Source organism: Meles meles, chromosome 11 (genome assembly GCF_922984935.1).
Source record: "Meles meles chromosome 11, mMelMel3.1 paternal haplotype, whole genome shotgun sequence".
NCBI classification, from domain to species: domain Eukaryota; kingdom Metazoa; phylum Chordata; class Mammalia; order Carnivora; family Mustelidae; genus Meles; species Meles meles.
The window spans coordinates 68,993,760-69,015,367 of NC_060076.1; the positions used below are offsets into that span (position 1 = coordinate 68,993,760).

Sequence of the window (21,608 nt, forward strand, 5' to 3'; positions counted from 1 at the left end):
AGGGTAGCGTGTGAGAAGACTGGTTTGAGAGCCTGCGGGAGACGTGTCATCCTGGGGCCGCTGTCGCCTTCACATCTGTAGAGTAAAGCCGCAGGGCCCAAAGGCGTGGGCTTTGCTTCCACTTCAGGCACTGAGTGCAGGGAGATGTAACTAGAACCAGGTCTCCCAGACACGCGTTTCAAAGAAGATTTTGTTTACCTACCTATACGTGTATGTAAATATATGAATATGCCTCTTGAACGCCTTCCGTCCTGGTCATCTAGCCTGGTGGAGGTCCTCTGCAGGGCTGACTGTGGTGATGAATGATCTAATTCTGTAGGGATGATGGAAAAGGCCTTTGGCACCCAGCAGCCACTCCCATTTCCTTCCTTCAGAGCCACTGGCCCTTCTCAGGAGGTGCCGTCACTAACTAGAAACCTGTTTCCAGCAACGGCACGGCACCTTCCTTTAACCTTGAGTTGATGGTCTCTTAAAAAAACAAAAACAAAACCCTGGGATTTGGGGTTAATTAGCTAGTTTCCCGAGTTCCAGCCCAGAATACAGCCCTGTGTGGAGGGTCTGGGTGTATTCGGACTCAGAGTTGAAGTGGGGGCTTACGCAAGCAGAGGACTCGCACTAGCTCTTCGTACTGGCAGCGGGCACACAAGCGCCACCGTTCTCAGAGGCTCTCTGCGCCACAGGTCGCAGAGAGACCTGATAAGCTGAGACTAGGCTCTGGAGCTCCTGCGGCATCGAGAGAGTCATGTGGGTTGTGTTCACTGTGCCTCTGCTCATTTTACAGGGAGACACCAGCAAAAGCTGGGAGGAGAAGAGGACTACAACATGGATGAAAATGAGGCAGAATCAGAAACCGATAAGCAGGCAGCCCTTGCAGGGAACAACAGAAACCTGAACGGTAAGAGGCCTGCCGAGGCGGTGGGCTTGTCTCACGTTTCACATTGTGGCCCTTCGTTCCCTTTGGCAGTGACTAAACACTGAATCCCAGCACTTACATTATAAGTAATGCATCCAGGGGCGCCTGGGTGGCTCAGTGGGTTAAAGCTTCTGCCTTCGGCTCAGGTCATGATCCCAGGGTCCTGGGATCGAGCCCTGCATCGGGCTCTCTGCTCAGTGGGGAGCCTGCTTCCCTTCCTCTCTCTCTGCTTGCCTCTCTGCCTACTTGTGATCTCTGTCAAATAAATAAAATCTTTAAAAAATAATAAGTAATGCATCCAGTCCAGAAGCCTTTGAACATGGGGCAGTGGAGGGAAGGGGGGAATTGAGAAGTCCAAGATGAAGACCTTTCAGAAGGTCTATGTGTGTAGGGGACTCAAGCCCTCAGGTGTTGGCTGGAGGATTTGTCTTCATGACACCTAAGGATTTTCCAACAGATGGCTAGGTCACCTCTCTTCACACTGTATCAGTAATCCAAAAGCCCTGACATCTGCACAGTACTTCCAAGCAGCTTTTGAGAGTGGCACTTTGCATTATTATTTTGAATTTTGAAGAGACCTGGCCAGTGGGATGTATCAGCTTCTGGGTTTGTCCATATGCTTGTGATTGGATTCCGGTTGGACAGTTTTGCAGCTGCAGTGTGCTCCTCTAGCTCCCCACCGGGAGGCAGGTCATGGAAGGTTGATGGCTTGGTCAAGGTACTGCCCGCCGGTCTCGTCCATCGCAAGGGGCCATTTTCCCTTCGTAAATAAGAAGTCATCTAGAGGGGGATGCTTTGAAACGGTGTGGCTTTAGCGTCCATTGAAAACCCTTGTCTGATGGTGGCTTTTCTAATGCTGTCACCCTGCCACATACCCTCTCATAGTATCATGTGGTTTCATGGTTCCCTTTTATAAAATTCATTTTATCAGATTCTTAGTGTTTCCTTTCCTGGTTAAGAGTTCTTTACATGCTAGGGAGATTGCCCTTTATCTGTGGTGTAAGTTGCAAATACTTCTTTCCAGTCTGTTTTGGTTTTATGTATGGTGTTTTTCGCCATGTAAATGTTTCAAAATCTTTCTTTTCTTTTATTGCCTCCAGATATTGAGTCATAGTAAGTTTTTCCCTCTAGTGTTGGAAGAATTCATCTGTGTGTTTAAGCATGCTTTCAAATTTTTCTTTTAGCTCTATTAAAAAGTAAAACTCCAATTCAGAAAACCACACAAATGTCTTTTATAAAAATATATATTTATTTGACAGAGAGAGAGCACACACAGGGGGAGTGGCAGGCAGAGGGTGAAGCAGGCTCCTAGCCGAGCAGGGAGCCCGATGTGGGGCTTGATCCCAGGACGTTGGGAGCATGACCCCGGCTGAAGGCAGATGCTTAATGACTGAGCCACCTGGTGCCCCTAAAAACAATGTTTTTAGGAGTCCATCCCCACCCACCTCAAAGACTAGAACTTGACCAGCCCTCCAGAAGCCCCTTTTCTCCCCATAATAGTGCCCCCATCCTGGCTTTTCTAGTAGGCATTTTCTTGCATTTCTTTATGGGCTGAACACTCAAGTGGGCATCCCTGGACACCGGAGTTTAGTTTTGCCCATCTTCTTAAAATTGCTAGCTGTTACAATCATAGTGTACAGGTTCCCCCTCCACTCCTTTCTTCCATTTGCCCTGGAGTTTTCCATAGTCTGTATAATGTTGATAGTACCTTCATAGTGCTGTTCAGTATGTTCTTTCCTGTTTCCCACATATTGGCAGCTATCCAGAGGCTTGGGTCAGGTTGGGCACAAGCCCTTGGTAAAGTGGGAGGCAATGGCATGTTCTTTGATCAGGAAGCAAGGAGCGCCTTTCTTTTTCTGACAGAACTAGCAGTTCATATTCAGTGCCTTCATTAATTCATTCATGGTATTCGAATTCAGCTTTTTCTATTCCACTAGTTAATTGGAATATTTTTATAAACAGGCAGGTCAGTGGTTTTAGTCATATAACATAGGATAAAAATGCTTCTTTTTATTTACCCGTTTTCAAAATAATGAATTATTTCCCTGTCATCCTTTGAAGGTGAGATTTAAAATACAAATTCGTTGAATTTAAAGCTATTTAATGGGTTTTGTTCAATTGTATTTATTATCTTTTTGAAATTCAAGTTGTCCTATCTTCTTTGGCCAGTGGGCCCTTCCCCCACTTTAATCTGAACCTTCAGGACCTTTGTCTCTTCTCCCTGTCCTGCTCAGCCATAGCTCTCCTCCACACTCAGCCATTCCCCCTCCCCCATGGGGCTCTACCTGGGAAGGAGCCCCAGAAAGAAGTCCTGGCAAATGAGTGTCAGAAGTTCATGGGGCTCAGCCTCCCCTGGCCCTTCAGTCCTTACCACAGCTACATTGTGGTCATCTGCCATAGGAATAGCAGAAAGTCTCCTGCCTTCCAGTTGCAGTTTGTCCCTTGGCCCCCAGGTACTTTCTGGTGTAAGTCTTTTGGCTGTTTGGGGTTCTCCTGTTCTATTCTCAGGTCCATCGGGTGCTTCATGGCTCCTGTTTTCTTTCTAGACTCTGCTAGCCTACAAGCACTGTCCATTGTTTTCATCTCTGCTTGTATTTTGGGGTCTGCAGGCTTCCTTGTCATCTACTCTTATAAATGTCTGACTTTTGAGTTTTTCAATGTAGTCGCTTTATGTAGGAACACTGAAATAGAAAAACTATGCCACAGTTGCCACCATTTTTCCAGGATCATCATCTATTTTTATATTTTACATTTAGATCTCTAATTCAAAATTAATTCCAAATGTATTCAGGTAGTGTGGCACAAGGTTGGGTCCAATTTTCTTTTTCCTAAGGGCAACACCAGCTCAAGGCCACTGATTTGAGGTGCCACCTTTACCAAATAAACTTCTGTATGCACTCAGGTCTACTTTTCAGACTCTCCGTTCCAATTGGTTTCCCTGCTGACACACTATACCACACTGTTCTAAGGATAACAGCCTCCGCCCCCCTTTTTAAAACATATCTGAGAGTTTACTTCTGAAGAGTTTGGTCAAGATCTCTCTGAATAATGCTTCTTCCCATTTTGATTCCTGCTTGAACTCAGGTCAGAAATGTTAGATCTTACCATTCTACACGTCTCTTACCTTGTTTTTTCCATAGTACCCATTTCTGCTTCCCTGATCTACTACATTCAGAATTTCCTCAGACATAGCTTTGAGATCACCAGTTTTTCCTTCAGCTATGCCTTATCTGTTAATTCATGCTTTCTCATTTTCTCGTATCTAAACTTTCTTATTCTTTGCCCATGTTTACAAACCTTATCTTCCAGTTGCAGTATCTGAAAAACCTTGTGGGTACTTACCAGATTGTCCTTAGGATACCTTCTTTTTTTGGGTTTTGTGCTTTTTAACTGTGAGTTCCTGGTTTCCTGGGAACGGTTATCAGTAGGAAGCCCCTGGGGTGACACCGGCACTGCACTAGAGGTCACTTGCCTCTAGTAGTCTCAAGAAGGGCATGACAGAATCACCACTTCTTTAATAAGGTAGATTCTCTTCAAGGTATTTTTTGGATCACAGAGGAAATGTGAGTTCAAACTGTACACTTGCACGGTCATCTCATAGTTAAGAAGTCCTCCTCCTCAGTCTAACCACTGGAGTTTCTAGCCGTCTTTCTGGCTGTGCCATCTTCATGGCAGACTTATGCTCCATTACCTTTATTTTAATCCAAGGACATGAGCCTTTGGGAGTTGAGTTTCAGCTTTATTTAGAAGTCCCCTTCTGGACTTACCATCCAGACTGGAAACCTTGTCTTTAGTTTTTGTCCCTCTGCATCTTTGCACGCTGTGAAGAGAGGAGCCCAGTGTCTTCAGGCTTTAGAAGTCCTCAGGGTAGAGCTAGCTTTGATGTTTATTACCTTCAGGGGTTGGAACTTCCACTTCACGTTTGGCCTCATAGATTCCTTCTTCGATTGCCATTATACATGGTGCATTTTAATGTCTTTGAAATTTTTAACTTTTCAGTTTGAAAATAATTGATTTTAATTTAAAACATAATTTCCATATACCTTTCACCCAGGCTCCCCAAATATTAACATCTTACATTGTACCACAGTCCAATTACTGAAATGAAGACATGAATATTGTTACAATGCTATTATGCAAATTCAATGAATTGTCCAACTTAATATCCCTTTTCTGGCCCAAAATATAATAATCCAGGATTTATATACTATAGTGTCACACCTCCCTAAGGTCCTTTAACTCAAAACCATCTGTCTTTATCCTACGACGTTGATAGTTTTTGAAGTGTTCTGGCCAGTTATTTGGTAGAGTCTCTCAACCTGGATTTGATTCAACAGTGCGTTCTTCAGGGCGCGAGGGTGGCTCAGTTTGTTAAGTGTCTGCCTTCTGCTCAGGTTGTGATCCCAGGGTCCTGGGATTGAGCCCCACGTCAGACTCCCTGCTCAGCAGGAGACCTGCTTCCCTCTCCCTCCTGCTCCTGCTCGCTCTTAAAAAAAAAAAGTGTGTTCTTTAAAATATCTTTTCATATTTCATCCAGCATTTATTACAGTTGGCAGAGTTATTTGAGGTTTCTAGAAATAGGTTCTACTTGATTTTTAAATTATTTTCTTAGACTGTTTAGGTGATTTTTTTTTAATGCAAAACATAAACATATTAGCAAGTCAGAATTTTAAACAAATACACAGTCTTTTTCTGTTCCTGTCATCGATTCCACTCATTTGTGTACCTCAGTCCTTGACTATTTGGTGTGGTTATGGTCTTAACATCTGTTTTACTCTCCTTTCAAATCAGTCAGGTGTCCTCAATGTTTGGCTTTGCAGTGGAGCTCTGGGACTCCCCCTACATACAGGGGCCCCATGATCATATTTCACCTTGTATGAGGCTTCAAACGAAGGATGTGGGCAAAGAAAAAGTCTCTGTAAGCTTTAAGTTTCAAGAACTGTCATCACCATCATTTTAAGATTCTATCATTGAAACAGTTTAAGATCCCGCTTGCTCCAGGGAAATGAGAAGAAAAAGGCATTAGTTCCAACTTTATTCGAGAACTTTAAAAGACAGTATTAAGGCATTTAACGAAATCATTAACCATTTAATGTGTTGTAGTTGTAAATCAGCATGGTGGTTTTAGGGTTTGTGAGGTCTTTGTATGTCCTTTGTGTGTCAGAGGATAGAGTAAGGATGATGGGAGCCACATGAAGACTTCAGCTCTGGAAAGCAGAAGCTTCGGAGTAGCAAGAGCTGACTGACACTGCAGGGAGCTCTTAGGGCCTTGTGCTTTCTGCTGGAGGGACCCCAGCAGGGATGCATGGAGCACAGAAGAGTTGTGGTTGTGTCACAAATTTTATGAGTACATGAGGACATGGGGCACTACTTCATTATTTTAAATAGGAAGTTTTTAGGTGTTACAGCTTTATTTCATGGCACCATGTTGGCTATACATGTAGTCTCTTCACTATCTTGTCCTTGATTAGGAATGTGGTTCCCCATTATGTTGCTGTGGGAGATACTGTCCTCTTGATGAAGCAGTCCCTATATACTCAGGCCAAATAGAACCTGCCTGGCTGGTTTCCCTAAATATTTTAATGTTAGATTATGGTTTTTTTCTTTTTTAGTTCTTAATGCTGAAAATCAGAAAGGAGACATGATAAATTTACCTGATCAGCATGAAAAGAAGAACGAAACACTCTGAATCTACTGGAATCCTATACCTCAGGATTGAAGAGATCACTACAAAATATTTATGAGGGATGAATACTGTGAAATGTCCTAAGTCAAATATACATCTAAAGATGATTATTGTGGAGTTTTAATATGTACTTTATGTAGGAAAATGATTGTGTTGGTAGATGGTTTGGGGGGGTATTTTCAAGGTGTTTATACTAAGGTGTCAAAATTGGTCAGCTAATAGGTATGAGAAGATCGACATCAAAAATAGAACCCAAGTTCTCCAAGTATGGTGACAGCGGTGCTTCAGAAATTCTGGAATGTAACTTAAAAAAAAAAAAAAATCAAAGCCTGTAGGTGGAGTCTGTCTTCTGACACCAAGAGACCCACCACACCTGAGAATTCTTCTCTGGTCCCTCTGGTGTCCTTCTTCACATGCTGTGCTGAGTGGCCAGTACCAGCCCGATATTTCTGTTCTCCCAGGTCAGTGCCGAATGATTACTGGCTTATGCTCTCATGTGCTCACTCTGGTTCAGATAGTCAGGGGCCTGGAGCACAAAACTGTTAACACAGACATCACTAGCAACAGTTTTAAACAGTCTATATACAAAGGCATTTTATGTGAGAATTAAAAAAAAAATAGTATAACCTGTCATTAACGTACAAAGATGCTTGACTTGTAATTTGAACATTTGTGATCTATTTTTACTTTGTTTAGTAATGTGTGAACAAAGCAAAATCTTCTGTATTAAGTCTATATTACCAAGAGCCATGAGTGGATCAAACTTTAGACAGAACAGGGCCAAAGCAGAGATGACCCTGGGGCCTGTGGCAGAGCAAGGTGGGGGGGCATGTTTGCTGTGGACAGACTGCCCACTGCATCATCATAGGGGAAAAAGAGGAAGCGGATGTTAAAGAGTATATACAGTGTTACACAGGGGGAGAATTTAGAAAGGCAAGAGAAATGCAATAGTTTTTGCCATAGTCCATACATTTGGCTTGTGGCAAATGACTATCAAAAGTGATTTAAAGGGGCGCCTGGGTGGCTCAGTGGGTTAAGCCGCAGGCATGCCTTCGGCTCAGGTCATGATCTCAGGGTCCTGGGATCAAGCCCCGCATCGGGCTCTCTGCTCAGCGGGGAGCCTGTTTCCCTTCCTCTCTCTCTCTGCCTGCCTCTCTGCCTACTTGTGATCTCTGTCAAATAAATAAAAAATCTTAAAAAAAAAGTGATTTAAAAATCAAAAGTTAATGTTAATTCGAAAAGGACCAATCGTAATTCAAATTGAGTTGCTTCTCAGTATTTCCAGTAAATAGGCTCTTGCCACTTACAAATGACTGGCAGAGTCATACTCAGGATGCTCAGGTCGTAAGGGTAAGAAGGTGGTGATGCTTATTAAATACAAGTCACCAGATTTGAGATGCAGGAGCCTCAGACCACCTGGTATAACCAGTTAACTTTGGAGAAGAAACGGGTCCAGAGAAGTTACAGGGCTATGCCACAGGCTGGACAGCTGATGAGCCACATGCCAGGCTCCTCACCTGGTCTGGACTCACGGTGCCCCTGGCTGGCACTACTTGAAGGCAGGACCTGGTTTGCATTCAGGTTAAGATCTCCAATGTGAATGCTACTCTATAGGTATCTTTTTACTTAATTACTAAGATTAAACTTCTCTGCCCGGAAAAGGCAACTAAAGAAGGGTGTTAAAAATAGCTTTGTAAGATTCCCTTTGTGTCTTAGCCTTACGGTTAATAGTCTCTCTTGCTTTTTCAATAAAGGGTCTATTCATTTCATTTTAATTAGTGTGCATAGAGTTCTGAGAAACAAGACTGTTCAGCTGCTTTGTTTTCCTTTACTGCCCTACTGGATCCCTGAAGAATCAGCTTGCAAATCATGGATCAAGAGTGGTGGTCTGCCTTAAACCTTGTGGACTGAGATGGGACATCAATATAAGTAAAAAATAACCATGCTGTTTCCATCTTCATGTACAGAGGCACCAAAGGCCATTCGTTCAGGAGCTGTGTACTGTGAGCGATCTCTCCGGACAGTCATGCTTTCTTACCACTGGCTTATCTTGATATCACACAGGCACCTGTTTTGAGGCAACAATTTATAGAGGTGACGTGGCTGTTTTGTTCTTTTTTAAAAAGCAAAACAAAAACCTGTGTAATACGTAATAGATGGCAAACCCCTACTTTGGTCTTTCTAATCAGCAGCTATTCCAATTTTTAATAGGTGCGAGCTCTTTAATTTACACTTCCTCTGTATTCTCAAATGGTATGTAGACAGGAATGTGATGACTCGTCTTTTCTTCTGCAGATGGGACTGCAGATTCCCTGCACAATACTCAGATTTCTTGAGTAATGAGAGCACTGCAAATACTTAATGTACTTTTGTGTGATGGAATTTGAGAAATAAACCAGTATGTGTTGTCAGTGTGCAGTCATGAAATAACTAGATCAGTAACTGGCATGATTGTTTTAATGGGTAGTCGTTGGTTATCTATTCTCAGCAGAACCTGGCGTGGTGCAAGACAAGTGTGAATTCAGGAGCCTTTAAGGCCCAAGGGCTTGGTCTACTCCCACTAAGAGATTATTATAAATAACTGATCGTTTATAGAATCCTCAACAACTTCTAATACTTGTCTCTGAATTTTACAAAAAAATTAAAAAAGATTCCATGAATTGTGGGCTGTTTTTTTTTTTACATTGTTAGACTCTGAAAATGTTCATTGGTATCAAAGTTGGGGAAATAGCCTTATTGTGTATTTAAATGTTTGTGTACTATTTCTCAGCACAGAGCCATACTTAAAGTGTACTGAGCCACAGTCCCTAAAAACTGGCTTATAAAATTCCAATAATGTATAGATTGAAGGATTACTCAAAGTTAGTATCATCCATGCACTTCCGAAAAAGCTCAAATAAAATGCTTCCATCCTCACTGGTGTGCCTATCAAACACACCTCTGGGGAAGTTAAAAGACTTGAAATATTTTCTTTAAACTTATTGCGTAAACTTCATATAACAAGTTTTATAAACCAGAATAAAAATCCATGGCAGCATGAGCCAGGAAGAGGACTGAGCAGGAAAGGAAGGGTAGGGCCTCTAGCACGGGGCACTTAAAAGGTACAGGTGGATGTACCTTTTAAGTCCGAAGCTGGCAGATAATGGAAATCCCCACTTGAAAACACTGCATGGATTAAACTGAGTATTTAGTAGTGAACAAAAAGTATGCCACACTGAAAACTAACCCTAAAAATTAACAATCTACACATTCCCACCTCTCGAATAATGTCACTAGCAAACATTAAGCAGAATGTTTTCAAAGTGCCAAAATAACAGTTAAAGGATATTTTTAAAAAACCTCTATATTCTTATAGGTATAGAATTTAAGACATCATGACACACAAAATCACAATCCCCATGTAATTTAGTCTCCCTAGACAGTTTAGAGGTTCCCCCCACCCATTCCCTTTTAAATGTATTTTGCCAAAACCCCGTTCACGTGTTTGATCAGTCCCTTGTTTTGAAACTTTTGAATAATCTGTCTGAACTACTCAAGAGTAAAAACCTTCAGTTCTTAACATGCATCAACAAAGTGCTTGTTTTTCATTTCCAGTAGTGCATTTTTTGTCAAGAAATTTTTTGTCAAGAAATTTATTAACCTTTACAAACACTATTTTCACTCATTCATAAAAAATGATTTATGATTAAATCTGTAATAAAACCATATAACGTTCATCACTGCATTCAGTAAGCCCAGTTTCATCCATGGAACATAATAAACCACTTTAAAACAGCAGTTTTCATTCACGTCGTATAAGGCTGTCAAATTAAAAGTATCTCTTATAATAGGCTGTTATCCAAGAAATCCATTTCACTTCACGTTATGTGCTGCGACTGACGGATGGATCGATCCCCTTAGAATCTGAAAGTAGATTCTGCCCCTTGATATAACCCTTTTCAATGTCTCTCAAACAAGTTTCACAACAGGAAAGTATTTGTGAGCAGAGAAATCAAATTCAGGAGGAACCTGTAAAGAAAGGCAGAAAAGAAACAAATGTATTTACAAATCTGGAGGGAAAACAATGAGCTTATCTCTGGGTTTATCAAAGTCGAATAGTTAACAAAGGCAAATGGACTTAAATCATAGGAAAGCGGCGTGAGTCAGCACACTGTTCAGTTCCTGGGTCCTGGACAGTACTGAGCAACGAAACCGCCTCTAGTAAAGCAAGGCAGAAGCTAAGGAAGGAGGATAGCAAGACGCAATGGGAGTCGTCAGACACAAGGTACGTGTGGTACACCAATGCTTGGCAGCACACAGGTTGACAGAACATCAGCAAGGAAAGTTGACAGAATTTGCCATCTCTTGAGCCACTGAACAAAGCTTTTAATTACTGAAGCATTAACTTTTCCACAGGCAGAGGACTTTTTAAATACCTCTCCCATAATAAATTTGTTTTCACACATTTTCCATTTTTCTGTTTTACTCACAGTAATTTACACAACGGAGGGGAAAGGAAGGGCAGACTTTAGAAATTTTAAATCAATAAAATCTCTAAGTTTCAAAATAAAAGGGCAAGCTCTAGTCATTTTTCTGCCATGGAACCTCTTTTAAAGGGATGATTTTTTTTTTTTTTTAAAGTTCTACAATAATTTAACGCCCTTTTACTTTCCCCACAATGCGCTTACCTTAGATTCCTTTTTGTGTCCTCCTGCCAATAACTTCATGACCACAAAGTTGGGTTTGGCAACCTTTAAAATTCTATTGACCTAAACAATGAGCAACATTAAGCTATCAAAACATAAAATTCAGAGTCAAAATGTCTTTATAATATAGGAGCTTTGCACAAGGTAAATGTTGATATTAAGGCAACTTAAAACGAACAGACACACTTCTCCATGACCACAGAGCGCTCTGCATGGGTCAGCCGTGGGGTCCCGGGTCTGCTCTCACCAAGCCTGAAGAGCATCCGGCCGCAAAGGCAGCAGCGGAGCCCGTGCGGCCCAGACTACACAGCTGGAGTGCTTGGACCTCAGGTACTAGCTAGCAAAGCTCTGGCAAGTTCTCTAGCCTCTCTGTTCCCCAGTTTCTGCATCTATAAGCATGGGGACAGACTCGCCACCACCGCACAGACCTGCTGGGAGGATTACTAAGTGACCCAATACACTCCGAGCTTAGAACCACGCCAGTGAGTAGGTGTCCTGTGTTTCCTGTCACTCCTGACTAACTCGCCTGAAAGGTTTCACCTGGGCAAATGAACAGCAGAGGACTGACTGGAAGCTGCGCTCCTCCGAAGAGGGAGTAATGTGCAACCTGAAGAAGTTCCCTCTGCTCCTGGTTGCTGACTGACCTCTCTCCAGAAACACATCTCACCCCAAGTTTGGAACAGCTTCTCCCCAGCCCCCGCTAACACATCCGCCCGTCCACATGACAGCTGCATCTGGGCTTCCAACAGGCACATCCCAACCTGAGCTCCTAACTCCTCAGCCCAGTCTCCTACCAACCCCGGATCCACTTGCAGCCTCTTTCACTGGTTCCATCCACCCAGAGGCTGAGGCCCAAATCCTGAAGTTCTCAACTCCTCTTTTCCTCACCCACAATCAGTCCAACTTGCTTCAGATCCCTCCACCATCCACGTCCTCTCGCACCAGATGACTGCTGCGGCCTCCACTGGCTCCCTGCTCCCACCTCTGCCTCTACCACTGTCTACTTTCAGCATAGGGGCCAGAGTGAACCTTCAGAACAAAAATCCAATCTGGTCACTCGTCTGCTCAAAAACCTCCAATGTGAGCACCCCTTGTTCATCCCACTCCAGCCACAGCAGTCCATACCCTCGGGGCCTGCCTTTACATCCCTCTGCCCATCCGGCTCCATCCGCAGTGGCCATATGACCTGCTTTTTCACCTTCTTCAGAGATTTGCTCACAGGCCGCCTTAAAAAAGCCTAATCCGCCGCCGCCTCCTTACAGTATTCACTGTCTCCATTCCAAGCTTGATTTTTCTTCAAAGTCTTTATGATCTTCTAGTACACAATATAATTTACTTACTGTCTACAACCTCTACCCTTTAAGAGGGCAAAGATTTGTCTAGTTTTCTTCACTAGTTTTTACCACAGGGCTGTGGACATAGTAGACATTCAACAAATATATGCTATGTAAACGAATTAAGTTCACTGAAAGACGTATGCCATCTATTATAGGTACCTTCCTCTTAATTTTTACATTCCCCCTTGTATTTTATTACACGATTATACAGAACATAAAAGTCATCTCTCTCCTATCCCTGTTTCCCAAGGCTCCCCTCCCAAGAAACAAACATTGTTATCAATTCTCATAATTCTCACATCTCGTTCCGGAGATACATTTGCACGCACACACACACAATCCCTGGGCCCCTATACTATACTATATACTATATTATACTATACACCATTTAGTGCTTCGCTCTTTGAAGAACATTCCATTACAGTATGTAACAACCTTCTGCGTCCTTTTCAAGACTCCGCAGTCTGGTATGACTTATCATCACTCATTTGACAGTCTCTGTTGAGGGGCAGTGAAGCTTCCTCACTTCTTCGCTCTGAGAATCCTGCTGCAATGAGGACTCTTGTGTATTAGCGACTTGCTTCCCTCACTGTCCACATGTGCACGTGTGTTAGATAAACTCCAAGCAGCAGAACTGCTTGGCCTAAGCATCTGTGCTTTTTTTAAACAGGTAACTGCTATTAACTTCCTTTTCATGGAGGCTGTACCAAGATATACTCCCCCAGCAGTCTGAGTGTTATATGCAAAGCATTCTCATTTGCGGAATACATGCATGTCAGTATTATCAGGCATACAGCAAACTGTGAAAGCAACTAGTGGCTGCAACTTCGGATTCTGCAAGTTCCAAGGTCTATCGGATAGTATGTCAAAACAAAGTCTCTGAACAGTAGGCTCTATTTTAAATGGTCAAGTGGAATAAGGTTTTTACTTCCTGTGATAACTGACCAGAGCATTTTTCATATTTTTAAGATTTATATAATTAGATTTTAATATCATAAACTATACATTAAAATAAAAAATTTTAAATGTCACCATTTCTAAACTGTGGATCACTCTGAATCCCATTTCTGTTCCTACTACTCACTTTTGTGGTTCTATGTCTTAATTTCTCTGCATTGATCTCTAAATTTACACAAAGGAGCTACTTGCTTTCATGAGCTAATTTTAAGTCTTACAAGGTTAGGTCAGCAAAGCCACTTAAAATCCTTGCCAGAAACATGACAGGCTTCACTACTAACACTGTAAGGTTCACTTATCATCCAGCAGTAAGATACTTATTTCCTGCCAAGCTTCTCCTCCAGAATTACTGTGACCACTTACCTCATGGTCTGGGTTTGGGATATTTTCCAGGATCATTTTTGCTTGCTGAAAGTGCTTACTAGCTGCTACATACAGTTCTGGAGACTGAGGAGGAGGGCTGTATTTATTGAGGTCAGACATTTCCTAAAAAGGGGGGTGGAATACTATATTATTCAAAACATGTTTAATATGAAAAACTCTAAAACAGCTTTTATAATTAAGAATTCTACCCCGACTCGTGATTCATATAGACACTAAAGCAAACACTTGACACATGTCCCTATTTTTCCCTACATAATATTTAATTCCCAATTACCTCACCTTATCCCCATAGTTAAAATAACTCTTAATGGAATGAGTGCATCCAGAAAGAGCCAAATAATTTTCACAGGAATTAAAATTCTTTTATCACCTTGTCACTGGTCCAATAATAGCCCGATTTGACTATTTTAACGAAACGGCTACGTACAAACAGCGTATCTCTAAGCCGGTCTAAGACTACTTCCTTTACAATTGCTTTAGTGAGCAGAGTCACCTTGAACTGCAGATAGTGCACCGGCGGTGGTGTCATTACACTGTTGAATGGAGCAAATCTGTGCTCATATCGAACTTGCTCACTATCAAGCTCAAACTTGGGTTTTCGTACTTTGCCATCCATGTCAAATGCTACCATGGTCTAAAGGAAAAAGAAAATAAAAGAGTCTATCAATTTGAAAAAGTGAATTCCTCATTAATACAGAGTAGAAAACAAGAAACAGCTATTTACAAAGAGTTAAAACAATTTTAAGGTTCAGAAATCAAGAACAGGAAGAGAAAAACTGGCTTTAGTGTTCATTTTTATGTTATATGCCATATTTACATAAAAATTTTTCAAGTTCCAGTGTTTAATCCATTACTATTTTACCCAGTGAAATTGTAACACATGCACATTATTCTGCTATGACACATGCTTTTATAGTTGCTTTGAAACCTTCAAGTAAAAGTTTCTTAGGAAAAAAAGTCCTATTATAATAAGAAAAGCATAGATCCTGTTTCTCAAACAGAAGTCCATGTTCTGTTTTATATATTTTAATATAAGCTGCCTCAAACAATTTCCTGAATTGCCAAGTACAACTTAAGAGTTAACACCTTCGGGGCGCCTGGGTGGCTCAGTGGGTCAAAGCCTCTGCCTTCAGCTCGGGTCATGATCCCAGAGTCCTGGGATCGAGCCCTGCATCCAGCTCTCTGCTCAGCAGGGAGTCTGCTTCCCCCCCCCGCCCCGCCCCCATCTGCCTCTCTGTCTACTTGTGATCTCTGTCAAATAAATAAATATAATCTTAAAAAAAAAAAAAAATAGCACTTGCTAACTCCTGAAAATGCTTGCTTAAGACATTCATTGTGGAGCCTACTCTTCCTAATATGCTCCTAAAGAAATACAAACCCCATCTCTTCCAAGAAACCTTTTCTGATCATGAATCAGAAACTCTGCCTTCTCTTATTGTGTCACACATACCACCTGACCTGTCATTACCTAGACACCTGAGACAAGGATCACATCTGATTAGAGTTGGTGTTCTTAAATGTATTCAGTAGAAGATATGTGACACATGGCAAGTGTGTTAAATTAGTACTTGTCTACAAATACTTGCTAAACAAATTAATGAAAACTAGACTTGGAAAAAAGGTAAACTTTAAGCAGATAGTAAACACAAAGGTGAAATTAGAATCAGGCAAGAATCACAGAAAAGAGTCCATTTTAATTAAACTATGTAATGGCAATGTAGTTAAAAAGCAAAGACAACTTCATTTGTGACAACTTACTTTAAACATCCCAGCACACATGTTCTGATATGCCTGGCTCATTGTAATCTCTCGGCTCAAGGGGCGAACTATAATTAAAAAGAAAATTATCTACAGTTTTCCCCCTCCTCTTGCATTACCGCAGGAGAAAATCTAATTAAAAAAAAATCTTCCACCTTGTTTACTAAAATTAAAAATTCAAAGTTTGTTCCTATAGGTTAAAATTTAGTTTATGGCCCAAATCTACAAAAATTAAAATATAACTGAAAGGCTTTTTAAAAAGCCATGTTCCCTAGATAATACCATAAAATTCTAGTATGAAATAATTTTAACTTTTGAATTCACCATGCAGACTTAATTTCTGAAATAGAAAACCCACGCAAACAGTTATTTAAAAACCCACCCAAACTGTTGAAATCCTAATGACATACACAGTAATATTTTGTAGCATTTGTAGCAATATCTGTACCCTTCTACAAGTGATCAAGAGAGCAGTGCCTTTGAAATATTTCTTTCTCCTCCTGGGCTTTGGGTGTTGCACCAAGGCCCTCAGTGATCATCTTTCTGTGCCACTCTAACAGCACAGCTCCAGATCGACTCCCCTCCAAGTGGTCACCTTCTGTCAAAAGATCAAGGGTCTCCTGCTGCCTTGTTTCTTGACTCACCCTGCTTACACATTCCATGTGGCTACTTCTTGTCCTAAGGTCTTCTAACACATAGAATAGCAAAGAAGTAAAAGAAAAGCAAGGGAAGGGCCAAAGAGGCTTGGGTCACTAACACTGGGATTCACTTTCTACCTTATACTTTCTGAAGAGAAGTGGGCAAGAACTGAGATATAAGGACTAATTCACCCATAATAAGGCATAGGCAGTTCTCCATCTGTTTGTAGAAATTAAAGTGTATTCCAATGTTAGTTACTTCTTAAATTTAAAAATAATCCATGGTACCTTTCTTCTTTTTTTTTGTTTTTTTACTGCTCCGGCCTTTCTGCTGCTCTTCCATGATCCTTTCCTCTGCCATCTGAGAGCCATCAGCACGACTTAAAGTCGACATCAACCATGCATAAAGGAATTCTGAGAGATACCTTCAAGGGTACCAAATGTTAGTTAATGGAAGATGTCTAAATGAGACAGCTTTATCACTCCAAGTATTGGTATTAATAAAGAGATTTTTAATACTGCTTTAAAAGTAAAAAAAAAAACCCAATTATCCAACTAGATTAGATTTTATAAGAAATCAGTATTATAAATGATTAACTTTTCCTTTCTTGTAGGCTTATATTGCTGGACAATGCTGAAAATATGTTTAATTTTCTACAATGATACACACTTTACAACCTTTCAAAAGACTTCTTGATAATTATATTTATGTATGTTAAATATGTATATAAGTATATCTATAACATATAAAATATAAATAATACATATATAAATTTATATATAAATTTATCAAATGAATGCTCATTAAATGATTTTTTTTTTATATCAGGACACACTTCACCTCAGCCTATTAAAAAATATTTTATTTTCCCATTAACTGCAAGAGAAAGCAAATACAGAGGAAAAAATGTAAAATTACAGGCATTATACCAAAGCACTCTAAAAACTAAGAACATTCAGACTTATAATATACTTGAGATTATTCAACAAATTAAACATGAAACAGATTATTCCACCCAATACTAACTTTTCAGAAGCTTAACTAACATTACATTCTCCAATGCCCAGAAAAAGAGGTTCAAATCTAGAATATGAATATAGACAGTTTATACTATAATCTATATTAAATTAAGAAACACTACATTAAGCTAAAAATCAAAGATTTATTAGAAAGTTTATTATTATCAAGGTATATATAGGTATATATCAAAGTATATTATTATTAATTATCAAATTATTTATTATTATTATTATCAAGGGTGAGCATATAATGCCTATCTCTAAAATTCTCCAGAAAGTTGTAAGGCAGTTTACAATATTAAAACATGTACCCTCTCACCAAAAAAAAAAAAAAAAAAAAGAGAGAGAGAAAGAAAAGAAAAAGAGAGAGAAGGAAAATTTAAAGTAAAAAATAATAGTCAAGGGGCGCCTGGGTGGCTCAGTGGACTAAGCTGCTGCCTTCGGCTCAGGTCATGATCTCAGGGTCCTGGGATCGAGCCCCGCATCAGGCTCTCTGCTCCGCGGGGAGCCTGCTTCCTCCTCTCTCTCTGCCTGCCTCTCTGCCTACTTGTGATCTCTGTCTGTCAAATAAATAAATAAAATCTTAAAAAAAAAAAATAGTGAAAAGATACACCTGAGGATAAACATAGTTCCTTTATGTTGTAACAAAACAAAGGCCCCACAGTCTATAAATCAAAACCGTACTGGCAAAAAACAAAAACCAAAAAAACCCCTCTAAAATGCCTGGAATGGATTAGGTGCTGTATTTTAAAGCCAAACTGAGCACTGTGCTTCCTGGCAATGAGGGTAAACTGGGAATTAGTTTTATTTCATTAAACAAAACAAAAACAAATAGTTCACATGAAGAGAAAATAATTCCTGACAATGAATTTAAGAAAAGCATTTAGAGTATCCTTTTACAGGGTACAAATGATTCCCCCCTCCCATCACACTATAAAATCTGAGGGTCTATATTTTAACTCAGTGAGAGGATTTCTACAGGGAATTACTGCTGCCTTCTATCTTCCAAATACGAATACAAGGACTGATGAGTGAAGGATAGAGTTCGACAAGTCAGGCTTTTCTTATCAAATACCAGATCTCAGTAAGCTTTTAGTAAAGGCATTATCAAAATTAATACACAGTTATATCTAAGGAGTCAGAGTACAGATATACTAGACCAGTGGTTCTCAAATTGTGATCTCTGGATCAGCAGCAATATCACCAGAACTAGTTAGAAATGCAAATGACTGGGTCCTATCCCAGATCTACTGAATGAGGATCTCAAAGGACCAAGCCTAACAAGTCCCCATATGCACTGTAAAGTTTAGGAATCAGTGTTTTCTACTATTCTTTTTTAAGCACCCACATGCTTTAGGAATGCTTATATTCACGAACAATAACAACAAGCTTATCTTGTGAAAATGCTAGAGCCCAATCTGTAATTTTGAAATTGAAAAGCAGTTAAAACTAACATGAAAGGGGCACCTGAGTGGCTCAGTGGGTTAAAGTCCTTGCCTTGGGCTCAGGTCATGATCCCAGGGTCATGGGATTGAGCCCCGCATCAGGCTCTCTGTTCAGTGAGGAGCCTGCTTCCCTCTCTCTCTCTCTGCCTGCCTCTCTGCCTACTTGTGATCTCTGTCAAATAAATAAATAAATAAATAAAATCTTTAAAAACAAAAACAAAAACAAAAACAAAACTAACATGAAAATAGACCACAAGGGTATTCACAGGCAAAAACTAAAATTTCTTTCATTAAAAAAAGAAATGAATTGCTCAAATATGCAGATACATTTCTAATGGAGTGTTTATGTGGTTATCATTTATTTGCCGAATTAAGAGCCCAATTCTATGTGCCAAAAAGCATATAAAAATTTTATTTTGAGGAATCAAGGGTACAAAAGCTTCCCATTAGCTGCCTCAAACCTCAGAGAAAGAATATGAGTGTTCCCCTACAAAATGTCTGGTCTGAATACTGTGTCTACTATGAGTTAGTAATAAAACGTATCCCAAATAGCTATTTCAACACCTGCTGGTAAGAGTTGTTACCTACATAAATATTGGAGAGTATACCGAATAATATTATCCTTATATTACTTTAGTTCATGTTCAAATTCAAGTTTTACAGCCAAAAGAGTTATATGTTAGCAGCTCTAACAGCCACGATAATAAAACCATATGTCAGTGTGGAAGAATTACTTTCCTTCCCTTATAGCAGTGATTCCAAGGAATATACAGTATCTTAATCTACTATGTTAAATAATTCAAATATGAGTTAAAAGATGAACCATGTTGGGGCGCCCGGGTGGCTCAGTGGGTTAAAGCCTCTGCCTTCAGCTCGGGTCATGATCCCAGGGTCCTAGGATCGAGCCCTATATCGGGCTCTCTGCTCCGCGGGGAGCCTGCTTTCTCCCCTCTCTCTGCCTGCCTCTCTGCCTGCTTGTGATCTCTGTCTGTCAAATAAATAAATAAAACCTTTTTTTAAAAAAAGAAAGATGAACAATGTTAAGATCTTATACACTAAACTTAGCTGTTTGTCATTAGCAACAATGGTTATTATTTTAATAAATTACCACCATCCTTGGCCAGACTAAGAAAAAGATCCATTGGCTCTTATTTTTTTTTATCCTGTGGCAGTTTTCCCATGTCTATAGTATTTCCAAGCATCCTCTTACTAGGTTTCTCATCCTCAAATGAAAGTGAAGAACAATTGGCTGAGGATGGTGATCCCTTATCAGCTCCTTCCAAGCTCCTGAGATAAATCCCCAGGGTAGCAGTTTGCAACAGTTACACTCCCAATGATAATCTTAGCCAGAGTTTCTTCTCAGAGGAAAGATCTGGTTCAGATTTTGAACTTTAATTCAGTTAAGTACATTCTACAGCTAGCACCCAACATCACTAAAGTCAGGACTAAATGTATGTTAATTTTTCTCTCTAGAAACAAATGAAAGCTCTTCAATTAATCCATTTACTTTGGAGCCACTTTTATTAACTTTTAAATAAATACTCAACAGCTGGAAAAAATGTATTTGTATGCTGTTAAAGCACTTAAAGATAGATGTTCAAGATGATCTGGCTGTAATTTTTAGTAGGTATTTTCCAGTTATCCCAGAACTAAAGTTAAAATACATTAAATGAAAAAGTACCCTGAAATTATCTTCTGTTCTACAGATCTTATCTACTCTACCCACCACCAATTTTAACTCATGCTGTTCTCTTACCAATATATGTAGTAGTACTCGTGCATGCTGTAGAGCTCCAATTCAAAGCCACTCAGAAGATACTGGATCATAATTCGAAGGTTATGATAAAGGACCCAGGTACCTAAACAGGCCAAATGTTGCCTTTGGGGTTCCTGTTTCAACAGCATAGTATGAAGGGCTGCATCAACCTTCTCTGCCTATCAGAATAAAATGTTGTAACATTGGTTTTCTTTTCAAGGTAATGAGAGAATTAAAAACAAACAACAAACCAGCTAAAATAGCATTTAGGCAGAAAATATAAAACTTGTCACATAAAGAACTTGCACTTTCAAAACATTTTTGGTTAAACTTCTCATTTCACAGTGGATAACGTTTATGTAAATACTACTTAAACTAAAAAGACACTTCATACGACAAAAATACAAAATATTGACTTCAGGTCTTAGGTTATGTTACCAATTAATATTGCTGCTTACAAGTTAAAAATTTTATTAGAATGTGAACCTGTTGTAAAATCATAGTTCTACATATATTTTATAATTTATTCTGATTATCAAAGAAATAATTTAACATATTTCTCAGTTTGGATTATTTTCTCTTTTTGTAAACTCTTTCTTTGATACATGAAACTGTTACACTGAAGTTAAAAATAAAATCATCACATTGAAAAATTAAACAGTCAAAATATCATCCCAAAGAATTATTTTTTAAAAATCTGATCAAGGTACCTGAATATCTTAATTCTGGAAGGGAGGACAACTTGTGGGCTCTTACCTCATCCTGCAAGGTAGCAAATTCCTCAAGAATATGACCAAGCTTATCTCTCTGTCGAGCCCTATTATGTCCATGGATCTGTATAAGACTACAGAAGGGCTGTAAAGACACATACAGTTTGTTAACTGTCAACGTAAAACTACTTGGCACTAAAGAAAATTAACATTCCAAATTTTCAAAATGGAATTTAAGGGGGGAAAAATACTGTGGATTTAAGAATCAGGACTGTGCATATTTCTTACACAGGCATAATTCTTACAGGCATTTCTTTTT

General features: G+C 39.8%; 2 protein-coding genes across 8 annotated transcripts in view; one reads left to right on the forward strand and one right to left on the reverse strand.

Annotated features, from left to right (window-relative positions):
* GOLM1 (golgi membrane protein 1) overlaps positions 1 to 9,264 on the forward strand; it is a 55,482-nt gene extending 46,218 nt beyond the window's left edge. For all 3 annotated transcript variants that reach the window (XM_046023978.1, XM_046023979.1, XM_046023980.1), the window contains exons 9-10: positions 782 to 895; positions 6,526 to 9,264. In XM_046023978.1, the coding sequence (XP_045879934.1) occupies positions 782 to 895; positions 6,526 to 6,602 (191 nt within the window). In that variant the 3' untranslated portion in view covers positions 6,603 to 9,264. The remainder of the gene's footprint in view (positions 1 to 781; positions 896 to 6,525) is intronic.
* Positions 8,548 to 21,608, reverse strand: part of NAA35 (N-alpha-acetyltransferase 35, NatC auxiliary subunit) — a 99,020-nt gene continuing 85,959 nt past the window's right edge. For all 5 annotated transcript variants that reach the window (XM_046023974.1, XM_046023975.1, XM_046023973.1 and 2 more), the window contains 8 exons: positions 21,336 to 21,434; positions 20,580 to 20,758; positions 16,647 to 16,783; positions 15,721 to 15,788; positions 14,456 to 14,596; positions 13,942 to 14,064; positions 11,267 to 11,347; positions 8,548 to 10,607 (listed from right to left, as the gene is read on the reverse strand). In XM_046023974.1, coding sequence (XP_045879930.1) covers positions 10,548 to 10,607; positions 11,267 to 11,347; positions 13,942 to 14,064; positions 14,456 to 14,596; positions 15,721 to 15,788; positions 16,647 to 16,783; positions 20,580 to 20,758; positions 21,336 to 21,434 — 888 coding nt within the window. In that variant the 3' untranslated portion in view covers positions 8,548 to 10,547. The remainder of the gene's footprint in view (positions 10,608 to 11,266; positions 11,348 to 13,941; positions 14,065 to 14,455; positions 14,597 to 15,720; positions 15,789 to 16,646; positions 16,784 to 20,579; positions 20,759 to 21,335; positions 21,435 to 21,608) is intronic.